General features: G+C 43.9%; 1 protein-coding gene across 3 annotated transcripts in view; it reads right to left on the minus strand.

Annotated features, from left to right (window-relative positions):
- FAM104A (family with sequence similarity 104 member A) overlaps positions 1-12,090 on the minus strand; it is a 24,392-nt gene that overhangs the window by 3,636 nt on the left and 8,666 nt on the right. The window contains exon 3 of one of the 3 annotated variants that reach the window (XM_030922637.1): positions 1,694-1,756. The exons of the other annotated variants lie outside the window; for them this stretch is intronic. Within the exon in view, the coding sequence (XP_030778497.1) occupies positions 1,694-1,756 (63 nt within the window). The remainder of the gene's footprint in view (positions 1-1,693; positions 1,757-12,090) is intronic. 3 annotated transcript variants of the gene reach the window in all.

Here is a 12,090-nt window from a genome sequence, read left to right on the forward strand (position 1 = left end):
TTACAACTCAATACAATATTGTATTCAGCACATGAGAAAGAATTCTAGTAATTAATATCTAGCATATTTTTTTTTAACTTAGCCCTTTAATACATCCAAACTTATATTCCCTTAGGCAAAGACACTGGTTCTGAAATAGCTGGTTACAACTAGGTAAAGTCTTACACATAAGAAAAAACAAGACTGGAGGCCGGGTGCAGTGCCTCACACTTGTAATCCCAGCACTTAGGGAGGCTGAGGCAGGTGGACTGCTTGAGTACAGGAGTTCGAGACCTGGCCAATATGGCAAAACCCCCATCTCCATTAAAAATACAAAAAGATCGGCTGGGTGCAGTGGCTCATGCCTGAGGTCAGGAGTTTAAGACCAGCTTGGCCAACACGGAGAAACCTCATCTCTATTAAAAATACAAAAATTAGCCGGGCATGGTGGAGGGCACCTGTAATTCCAGCTATGAGGGAGGCCAAGGCAGGAGAATCACTTGAACCTGGGGGGCAGAGGTTACAGTGAGCCCAGATTGTGCCATTGCACTCCAGCCTGGGCAACAAAAGTGAGACTTTGTCTCAAAAAAAAAAAAAAAAAAGGCCAGGTGCAGTGGCTCATGCCTGTAAACCCAGCACTTTGGGAGGCCGAGGCCGGCAGATCACGAGGTCAGGAGATCGAGGCCATCCTGGCCAACATGGTGAAACCCCGTCTTCATTAAAAATACAAAAACTAGCTGGACATGGTGGTGTGCGCCTGTGGTCCCAGCTACTAGGAAGGCTGAGGCAGGAGAATTGCTTGAACCCGGGAGGCAGAGGTTGCAGTGAGCCGAGATCATGTCACTGCACCCCAGCCTAGCAACAGAGCAAGACTTCGTCTCGTAAACAATACAAAACACACACACACAAAAAAACAAAAAAGTTATCTGGGTGTGGTGGCTCGCGCCTATAGTCCCAACTACTCAGGAAGCTGAGGTAGGAGAATAACTTGAGCCTGGGAGGTCGAGGTGGCAGTGAACCAAGATTGCGTCACTGCACTGCAGCCTAGGCAATCGGAATGAGACTGTCTCAAAAAATATAAACAAAGACTGGAAAGAAAGAATGAAATCACAGTAGTTATGTTAGAACGGAAAGATTATAGTTGCTTGGTTTTTTCTACACTTTAACTTCTTTGCAATGTGGTTATTTATTTTTATTATAAAAATGTATAAATTAAATAAAATGCTGTTTACAAATATATATTTTAAAGTGATTTTTAAAATCCTAGTTCTATCCCTTTTTTGACCAAAAATTACATCCAATAATATGCATATAACTTATCTGAAACAATGAAAACAAGCAATGTTCACAAAGCTGCCATCATTAACAAGACTGAAACCAAGACTTGTGATGGTGCCGAGGCCATTGGAGCTATGGCCACATACCCCATTGCCTATAGGTAGCAGGAGACAACCCCTCTTTCTAGAATAAAAAAAATAAAAAATAAAAACCTCATGAAAGGATGACAATGGGCTGGGCTGATGAAGTCAGATAGCAGGATGTGCAGCAGCTGCAACTGTATTTACATAGAGGCTTAAGAAGTCAAAGTCAAAAACACAAATTGTATTCTACAAAGGCCTCTCCTAACCTAGCATAACAACGTAGAATGGCCACTTGCACCTTGTGAATCACGAATATTTAACAAACAGGTAACTACACTCGATAAGAAACCCACCACGCAGAACGCTTTGTTTCCTCTTAGTCTGTTTTCTTTACTGTTTCTCAATACAGGTACTGTCTGAAAATCAAGGCAAGAACTACAATCAGTTTCTAGTAAGTCAAGTTTTCATCTCAAATTATATCTATGTCATACTATAATAGCACAAGGGTGATGCTACTCTGAGAAAAGGCAAAAGTTCTTTAAATAGATTAGGGAAGATTTCTGTACAAAACTTTGTTTTTTTCAGGGTTAGGTAGATTTGCAATTTCCAGTTCATTTAAAAAATTGTGGCCAGGCGCCATGGTTCATGCCTGTAATGCCAGCATTTTGGGAGGCTGAGGCAGGCAGATCACGAGGTCAAGAGATTGAGACCATCCTGGCCAACATGGTGAAACCCCGTCTCTACTAAAAATACAAAAATTAGCTGGGCGTGGTGGTGCGCACCTGTAGTCCCAGCTGCTTGGGAGGCTGAGGCAGGAGAATCACTTGAACCCAGGAGGTAGAGGTTGCAGTGAGCTGAGATCATGCCACTGCACTCCAGCCTGGCAACAGAGTGAGATTCTGTCTCAAAAAAAAGTGTTTACTGGGCCTTATTTATAATGGCTAAAAACCAGAATGACCTAAATGTCCAATAAAAAATTAGTTTAATTATATTACATCCATTATATACATATATGATGAAATTCTATTCAGCCATTAGCAATGATCAGAGATGTACATACACTAACATCGAAGTCTTTAGCATCATTTTTTACATCATTTCAGTTCATACTAAACAGTGTATATAGTATATCAGTTGATTCTTAAATTGTTTTTCTCAAATGTATACATACATTTATATACACCAAAAACAATCTGGAAGGATATATATGACAAAATATTTAGGATTTGGATCTTCTATTTTATTTTAAAATTTATTTTCTAAAGTGTCTACCAAAAATCATTTCTTTTGAGGAAGGAACTGATCATGAGTAAATAGCTAAAGAATGCTACCATGGCCAGGTGTGGTGGCTCACGCCTGGAATCCCAACACTTTGGGAGGCCAAGGAGGGCGGCTCACGAGGTCAGGAGATTGAGACCATCCTGGCTAACACGGTGAAACCCTGTGAAACCCTGTCTCTACTAAAAATACAAAAATTAGCAGGGTGTGGTGGCGGGCGCCTGTACTCCCAACTACTTGGGAGGCTGAGGCAGGAGAATGGTGTGAAACCAGGAGGCGGAGCTTGCAGTGAGCTGAGATTGTGCCACCGCACTCCAGCCTGGGCAACAGAGCAAGACTCTGTCTCAAAAAAAAAAAAAAGAATGCTACCATGGGCCAGGCATGGTGGCTCATGCCTGTAATCCCAGCATTTCGGGAGGCCAAGGCAGGCATACCACTTGAGGCCAGGAGTTCGAGACCAGCCTGGCCGACATGGCGAAACCCCGTATCTACAAAAAATTTAAAAATTAGCTGGGCGTGGTGTCACATCCCTGTAGTCCCAGCTACTCAACAGGCTGAGGCAGGAGAATTGCTTGAACCTGGGAGGCAGAGGTTACACTGAGCCAAGAAGGCACCACTGCACTCCAGCCTGGGTGACGGAGTGACACTCTGTCTCAAAAAAAAAAAAAAAAGAATGCTACTACGAAACCACGTAAGGTCTTCAATTACATTTAACTTCAAAATGGAGACTGAAAAGTACTGATATTGCCAACATGATTTTGAGAAGGTTGTTTCGCCTTAACTACCTCTAAACTTCTAAAGCTGCTTCACTTGTATTCACTTGCATTGAGCAGGCCCACAATAGTTTTTTTTTTTTTTTTTTTTTTTTGAGGCGGAGTCTCGCTCTGTCGCCCGGGCTGGAGTACTGTGGCCGGATCTCAGCTCACTGCAAGCTCCGCCTCCCGGGTTCATGCCATTCTCCTGCCTCAGCCTCCCGAGTAGCTGGGACTACAGGCGCCCGCCACCTCGCCCGGCTAGTTTATTTTTTAGTAGAGACGGGGTTTCACCGTGTTCACCAGGATGGTCTCGATCTCCTGACCTCGTGATCCGCCCGTCTCGGCCTCCCAAAGTGCTGGGATTACAGGCTTGAGCCACCACGCCCGGCCCCACAATAGTTTTAAACTATTGATGCTTTGGTTTCTATTTTCTGACAATTCAGACCAGTTTTCTCACTACTGGGGAGGCTTAGGGAGTGTCACACAATCTATAGATGGACCAGGATTTTTCTTTTTCTTTTTCTTTTTTTTTTTTTTTTTTTGAGATGGAGTCTCGCTCTGTGGCCCAGGCTGGAGTGCAGTGGCCGGATCTCAGCTCACTGCAAGCTCCGCCTCCCGGGTTTACACCATTCTCCTGCCTCAGCCTCCCAAGTAGCTGGGACTACAGGCGCCCGCCACCTCGCCCGGCTAGTTTTTTGTATTTTTTAGTAGAGACGGGGTTTCACTGTGTTAGCCAGGATGGTCTTGATCTCCTGACCTCGTGATCCGCCCGTCTCGGCCTCCCAAAGTGCTGGGATTACAGGCTTGAGCCACCGCGCCCGGCCGGATTTTTCAAATTGAGAGTGAAACCAGCATAAAATTGGTGGGTTACAACCAGCACTTAAAAAAAAAAAAAAAAAAAGGAAAACAAAGTGTGCGACATAAGGATATTGTTCTGTGAAGTTTTCTTTCAATTATTCACAAATATATTTGGTATGTACTGGGTTACAAAATAAAGCATTTCTATGGAACAGGGTCAAAAAATTTTTTTTAAGTTACTGTAGTTGATCTTAACACTGTCAGCCACCAAAGTCATCTGCTTTGTGGGACAAAGGAAAGACCATTCTTCACTTTTAACCCAAAAGGCATAAAACTAAATTTGAAGTCTGTATCAGTGCCTTAAGATATATACAGAAGTAAAGCATTTTTGTCTCCTAAAGTAAAAATCTTGAAATAGGAAAAAATCCTATTTCCCTCACTTAGTTGAAGCTTTTTAGTATCAGATTGCTTAAGGGCAAAAGCCACTGCTTGCTACATGGCTTTGGAAATGGAAACTGCTATCTTGGTAGAGAAGTGTTTACCTTGTCACATCTGTTCTCGAAGAGACAGCAAATTCTTTTACCAAAAGAGACACAAGGGTCCAAAGACTTTGGGACTGAGAAGGACCATCAAATAGGAATCCCACTCTTACGATCCTGACGCCTTACAGACTCATCAAACAGTTTAACAAAATCAGTGGTTACAAAGCTCATTTTCTTTTCTCTGAATTGTCCATTTAGACTTAGTGCTGACATGACATGTGACCAGGCTGTTTTCATGACAAATCTGTATTAGCAATCCAAAGAGAAAAGAGCTGTGCATGATCTGTGAAATGAAAACCCCTTGCAGGTCTATGAACACAATCAAGATAAATTTATGAAGGCTGTGGCCAAGAATCTCTCTAAACAATATACAAAGAGTCCTGATTTGAAGATCTGTGTGAAAAAGAAGGATTCTAGGTTAGTTTTGGCAATAATAAAATCTACCTTGGGCCGGGCGCAGTGGCTCACGCCTGTAATCCCAGTTACTTTGGGAGGCCGAGGTGGGCGGATCATGAGGTCAGGAGACCAAGACCACGGTGAAACCCGTCTCTAAGAAAAATACAAAAAATTAGCTGGGTGCAGTGGCGAGGGCCTGTAGTCCCAGCTACTTGGGAGGCTGAGGCAGAAGAATGGTGTGAACCCAGGAGGCGGAGCTTGCAGTGAGCCCAGACTGCACCACTGCACTCCAGCCTGGGCAACAGAGAGAGACTCTGTCTCAAAAATAAATAAATAAATAAATCTACCATTGTATCCTTGTAACTGCAGACATCTGAGTAAGACCCAGAAGAGAACTGCCATGATACAATATTTTGGAATTACCTATGGGCTTTTTATTTCATTTTTTGAAAAAGAGTCTTGCTCTGTCACTCAGGCTGGAGCAGTGGCATGATTACAACTCACTCAAGCCTTGACCTCCCACGCTCAAATGATCCTCCCACCTCAGCCTCTTGAGTAGCTGGGACTACAGGTGCATGCCACCATGCCAAGCTATTTTTTGTAGAGACGGGGGGGGTCTCACTGTTACCCAGGCTGGTCTTGAACTCCTGGGCTCAAGATATCCTCCTGCCTCAGCCACGCAAAGTGCTGGGATTATAAGTGTAAGCCACTGCACCTGGCCACTAGGGGCTTTTTAAAGCGTAAACGCCAGGGCCCCACCTCAGCACCATGCTGGCAAAAGGAGGGCGCAGCTTGTTCTCACATCCAACCACTGGGCAAAGAAATGTTTGTGTGCCTACTATGTACAAGTCATTCCACTAGGGCTGCTGAAACATTCAGTAAATATTTACTGAGCTGAATCAAGAAAGTGGTGGCACCATATCTATTGGTAACAACCGTTCACAGCTACTGTGGTGACGGGAATCCAGCAATGGATGCTGACTGAGTACTAGGAAAGGCTCCTTACCATGAATAGTGTCTCAGCTGGGCCCAGGAGGATGAGGAAGAATTTTCATAGGCAGGGTATGACCAATGGGAACAAAAGCAATCTCAGAAAAGCAAGGAGTGGTGTGGGTGGGCACTTGGCAGGAGTGAGTGAGAGGGAAACTGCGCAAGAGGTGATGGCTAGATTATCAAGAGCCATGAGGGCTGCAAGAACACGTGGGTCCTGAGCATGTAAGACTGGCTCAGGTCTATACTTATGAGTGGGGATCCTAGGAACCTGTGGGAGATGAATGAGGTCAGGGGTCTGAGAGCAGAGCCCTACTGGGAACTTTCATAATACAACAAGCAGGAAAGCATGCCCAGGAGGACTGTGGAAATGGCAAGGAAGGAGAACACGCTGCACCCCCGAGGGGGAAAGGAAAGAACTCCGGAAGGAGAGGAAGAAGATACAGGGGACTTGGAGCATCAGGACAGTGCTGGGCAGACAGCAGGTATTCGGGAACTGTTTGCTGAATGGAAAGACCATTAGTGAGCCTGGCAAAAAGTTTGAGCGGAGTCAAGGAGGAAGCCAGGATCCAGAGAGGAAGAGAGGGAAGGCTGATGAGAAAGTCCCAGCAGTGGCTGCAGGCAACTGAAGGTGTCTGTCGTGAAGGGAGAGGGAGAAGGCGCACAGGAAGCTGAGGGGAAAACAAGGCAGAGAGGAGGTGAGTGGGGAAAAGAGCCCACTAGCAGGCCAGGGAAAGAAAGAGTGGGTAAAAGGAATCTGAAGAGATGAAAAGAAGGGAGAAATACTAGAAAAAGCTTTCAGGAGTCCTGAGAGAATATAAAGCAAACAGGCAGAAGGACACACTACTCTCTTTGGCAGAGGGGCAGATACAACGAAACTGTGAGGCACAGGACGGGGAAGTTGAAGTTCATTTTCTTAGTCCAAAGGGCTCAAATGATACATCAAAGGGCACAGAAGCCTTTTGGTCTCTCAGCCAGGCCTGCCTTTATTTTCCCACCGTACAAAGTCAGTTTAAGAGACAACTCACTTACACCCATGGGAGTAACTAAATCACTCCCAACACTATTTCTACTAATAACCTTAAGAAAGCACCCCCACCCCAGGCAGAAATATTAATCACTAAGCCATTCTGCTTCATAAGAAGAGAGCTACATGTATATTATCTAGAACCAAATGCTTTCTCTTCTTAATTTGAAAAGCAGGGCTGGGCGCAGTGGCTCATGCCTGTAATCTCAACACTTTGGGAGGCCAAGGCAGGTGGATCACTTGAGGTCAGGAGTTGGAGACCAGCCTGGCCAATAAGGTAAAACCTCAACTCTACTAAAAATACAAACAACAACAAAAAAATCAGCCAGCCATAATGGCAAGCATCTGTAATCCCAGCTACTCAGGAGGCTGAGGCAGGAGAATCGCTTGAACCTGGGAGGCAGAGGTTGTGGTGAGCTGAGATCGCGCCACTGCACTCCAGCCTAGGCAACAAGAGCAAAACTCTGTCTCAAACAAACAAACAAACAAAAAAAACAACGAAACTGCTTGGGGTAGCTTACTATGCTGTGAGCTGATGTATTTACAAACATATCAAGAACTTAAACTGTAAGCAAAGTAAATGTATACTATAAATTAGACTAACAGCACTGTTCTTTCCTTTTGAATGGAACTTTTAAGAAATTAATCTCAGGCCAGGCATGGTGGCTCATGCCTATAATCCTAGCACTTTGGAAGGACGAGGCGGGTGGATCACGTAAGTCCAGGAGTTCGAGATCAGCCTAGGCAACATGGTGAAAACCTGTCTCTACAAAAACAATATAAAAATAAGCTGGGCATGGCAGTGTGTGCCTGTAGTCCCAGTTACTCAGGAGGCTGAGGTGGGAGGATCACCTGAGCCTGAGGTGGTCAAGGCTGCAGTGAGCCATGATCATACCACCCACCACACTCTAGCCTGGGAGACAGAGTGAGACCCTGTCTCCAAAAAAGGAAAAAAAAAAAAAAAAACTTAATTTCAGAGTTAATTTGCTACAGGGTTCTAAACACACAACCCTAACAGTTCCACTGAAAAGAGTCGACCAAATCAGTCTCTTAGAACGTATTAATACTACTACTCTAAGATGGATTAAAGATGAGAAGGAGCAAGAATGAAGAGCTTAAAATAACATTTAAAAAAATTATTCTAAATACTCCTATTGTCATATGAATTCACATTATTTTTTTAAAAATCACCTAACACTCAGCTAATTCTTATCAGTTAAAACAAATGAATTTATAGATTCCTAATTTTATGATACATGGATCCCCTGGTTCTAATATTTTTTAATTTCTCACATTTCTGCATTCCCACTAAGAATTCCCTTAGGATTTTAATATTATTAACATCAAAAAGCTTCCTTTCTAGTAGAGACAAGAAAGGGGCTGAAGCTGTCCTAGGTAAGCCACTTCTGTTTTGTTTTGTTTTTTTCAGAGATGGAGACTCGCTAAGTCACCCAGGCTGGAGTGCATTGCAACCTCCACCTCCCAGGTTCATGTGATTCTCCCACCTAGGCCTCCTGAGTAACTGGGACTATAGGCGTGCACCACCACGCCCGGCTAATTTTTGTATTGTTAGTAGAAACGGGGTTTTGCCATGTTGACCACACTGGTGTCGAACTCCTGACCTCAGGTGATCCATCTGCCTCCGCCTCCCAAAGTGCTGGGATTATACATGGCCCAGCGGCCACTTCTTTTTTATCTCACATTTTTTCACTCTCTATCTGACATTACTTCACACTGGTCTAAAAAATCAAAATGATCTTATTAAGCTAAGTTAAAGGTATTTTAAAAAATTGAGGTCTTTGTACTTTTAAAAGGTATTGCTTTTTTTTTAAATTTAGGGTTTTTTTTTTTTTGAGATGGAGTCTCGCTCTGTTGCCCAGGCTGGAGTGCAGTGGGGCAATCTCGGCTCACTGCAACCTCCGCCTACCAGGTCCAAGCAGTTCTCCCGCCTCAGCCTCCTGAGTAGCTAGGATTACAGGTATGCGCCACCACGCCCAGTTAATTTTTGTATTTTTAGTAGAGACGGGGTTTCACCATGTTGGTCAGGCTGGTCTCGAACTCCTGACCTCATGATGTGCCCGCGTCAGCCTCCCAAAGTGCTGGGATTACAGGCATGAGCCACCGTGCCCAGTCAAATCTGGATTTTAATTTCTTCCCTCCCAAGGATGAGAAGGTATTGCTTTTATTTACTCAAGTAGAAGCACTTTTTATAAGGCATATACTAGGTAACAGAAGCCAGATTTACACAGTAATTTCTAATGTAATTTGTAGATAAAAATACTAAAACTGAAAGTAAAGAACATTACTCCTTCTACATGTAAATAACCGAATTCAATCTAAAAAGACCAGACCCTAAAAAAAATTTAAGTTAAATCTAAGTAGTTTTTACCCATCCAAATAGTTGTCCAAGATCAGGACTTGAAAGAAAGACAAAAATTGATAAAATCATTTCACTTCTTGCTCACTGAAGAGAAAACTGAGCCTGAGATAGATGTTCACTAACGTGATTCATCCAAAGTGGCTTTACACAAAACAAAACATTAGGCTGGGCATGGTGGCTCATGCCTGTAATCCTAGTACTTTGGAAGGTCAAGGTGGAAGGACTGCTTGAGCCCAGGAGTTCAAGATCAGCCTGGAAAACATGAGGAGACCCCCATCGCCACAAAAAAAATTTTAAAACTAGCCAGGTGTGGTAGCGCACACCTGTAGTCCCAGATATTTGGGAGGCTGAGCAGGGAGGAGTGCTTAAGCCCATGAGTTCACAGCTTCTGTGAGCCATGACAGCACCACTGCACTCCTGCCTAGGCAACTGAGCAAGACCCTGTCTCAAAAAAAAAAATTAAATTAGCAAATACTTCAACTTAAAAAGAGTATTCTAAGGCTTGTAAGTCATTAAGTCCAAGTTACTGGAGTTAAAATTCAAAGTCTTCAATTCAAGCACCAATCAGAGATTTGGAAAAAAACACAAGACCTCGACTTATTATTTATTTATTTATTTTTGCTTTTCTTCCTGCTAGAAATCTAAAATTGCTTTATAGCTAAGATCATATCATGGCATGTACTTGAAAAAAACATCTTCTAGATAAAAAGAGAAGGAACACTGCTCTTCTCTGTTCCTGATTCAAAAGAAGATTAGGACTGGGCGTGGTGGCTCACACCTATAATCCCAGCACTTTGGGAGGCTGAGGCGGGTGGATCACCCGAGGTCAGGAGTTTGAGACCAGCCTAGCCAATATGGCGAAACCCCATCTCTACTAAAAATACAAAAATTAGCTGGGCGAACTGGCGGGTGCCTGTAATTCCAGCTACTCAGGAGGCTGAAGCAGGAGAATCACTTGAACCTGGGAGGTGGAGGCTGCAGTGAGCCAAGATCACGCCACTGCACTCCAGCCTGGGTGAGAGTGAGACTCTGTCTCAAAAAAAAAAGAGAAGACTAGGTCCTAGCTGCTCCTGGATATATTTAGCAAAGTCTCACAGAACCTCTGCTCTATCTTCTGAGAGAGCACACATGGTCAGGAGCCAACAGCCCGACAACCACGCCCTGGGGTTCCACTCCTTCTCTGCCTCTTACTAGCTGTGTTCTTTGGACAAGTGACTATCTTTCTGTGTGCCAATTTTTCCATCTGAAAAGTGGAGATAATAATACCTACTAAAATAGGCCAGGCGTGGTGGCTCACGCCTGGAATCCCAGCACTTTGGAAGGTCGAGGCAGGTAGATCACCTGAGGTCAGCAATTCGAGACCAGCCTGACCAGCATGGAGAAACCCCATCTCTACTAAAAATACAAAACTAGCAGGTTGTGGTAGCACATGCCTATAATCTCAGCTACTAGGGAGGCTGAGGCAGGAGAATCGTTTGAACCCGGGACACGGAGGTTGCGGTCAGCCGAGATTGCGCCACTGCACTCTATCTTGGGCAACAAGAGCAGAACTCCCTCTCAAAAAACAATAAACAATAAAAAAATAAAATGGGAGAAAGAAGCCATTTACGCGCACATTAACTTTTGTACACATCAAGTTTCTCTCTACATAACTAATCCAGCAAATTAGTTCATATTCTTTAGCTTTATAGCATCTAGGAAAGAAGAGGCAAATACTATCTCCATTGTACAGATAATTGTGATTTACTTGTGGCACAATTTAATGGTTTAACATAAATAAAACACCTCACATACTTCCCAGTACTTGCCATTATTATTGTATTTAAGAGAAAAGGTTAACTTTTAGAAATGAATTGTAAGTAACTTTTAAATCTCTCTTAGAATTAAAAAAAAATTCCTCACAAAGTTCAAGTTATAAGAAAAATAATTATTAACCAGCCAGGTTAACAAAAAAAAGGAGAAGAAAGAGAATCCTGGCCGGGCCCAGTGGAGGAGGGTAAGAGGCCAGGAGTTCAAGACCAGCCTGGGCAACATAGTGAGACCCTGTCTCTACAAAAAATTTAAAAAATTAGCCAGGTTTGGTGGCACACGCCTATAGTCCCAGCACCTCAGGAGGCTGAGGTGGGAGGATCACTTGAGCCCGGGAGGTTGAGGCTGCAGTGAACCATGATCATTCCAGGGCACTCAGCTTAGGCAACAGAGGGAGACCCTGTCAGAAAGAAAAGAAAGGGAGGAAGGAAAGGAGGGAGGGAAGAAGGAAGGGAGGGAGAAAGGAAGAGAGGAAGGAGGGGAAGGGAAGAAAAGGAAAGGGGAGGGGAGAGTAGGGGAGGGGAAGGGAGGGGAGCAAGAGGGAAGGAAGGAAGGGAATTCTCGCCAGGTATGGTGGCTCAAGTCTGTAATCCCAGCATTCTGGGGAGGCTGAGGTGGGAGGACCACTTGAGCCCAGAAGTTCACGACCAGCCTGGGCCATACAGTGAGACATCGTCTCTACAAAAAAAAAAAAAAAAAAAAAAAGACCTTAAAAAAATTAATCCAGCGTGGTAGCATGTGCCTGTAGTTCCAGCTACTTGGGAGGCTGAGGTAG

This window comes from Rhinopithecus roxellana, chromosome 19, assembly GCF_007565055.1.
Source record: "Rhinopithecus roxellana isolate Shanxi Qingling chromosome 19, ASM756505v1, whole genome shotgun sequence".
In the NCBI taxonomy this organism is placed as follows: Eukaryota; Metazoa; Chordata; class Mammalia; order Primates; family Cercopithecidae; genus Rhinopithecus; species Rhinopithecus roxellana.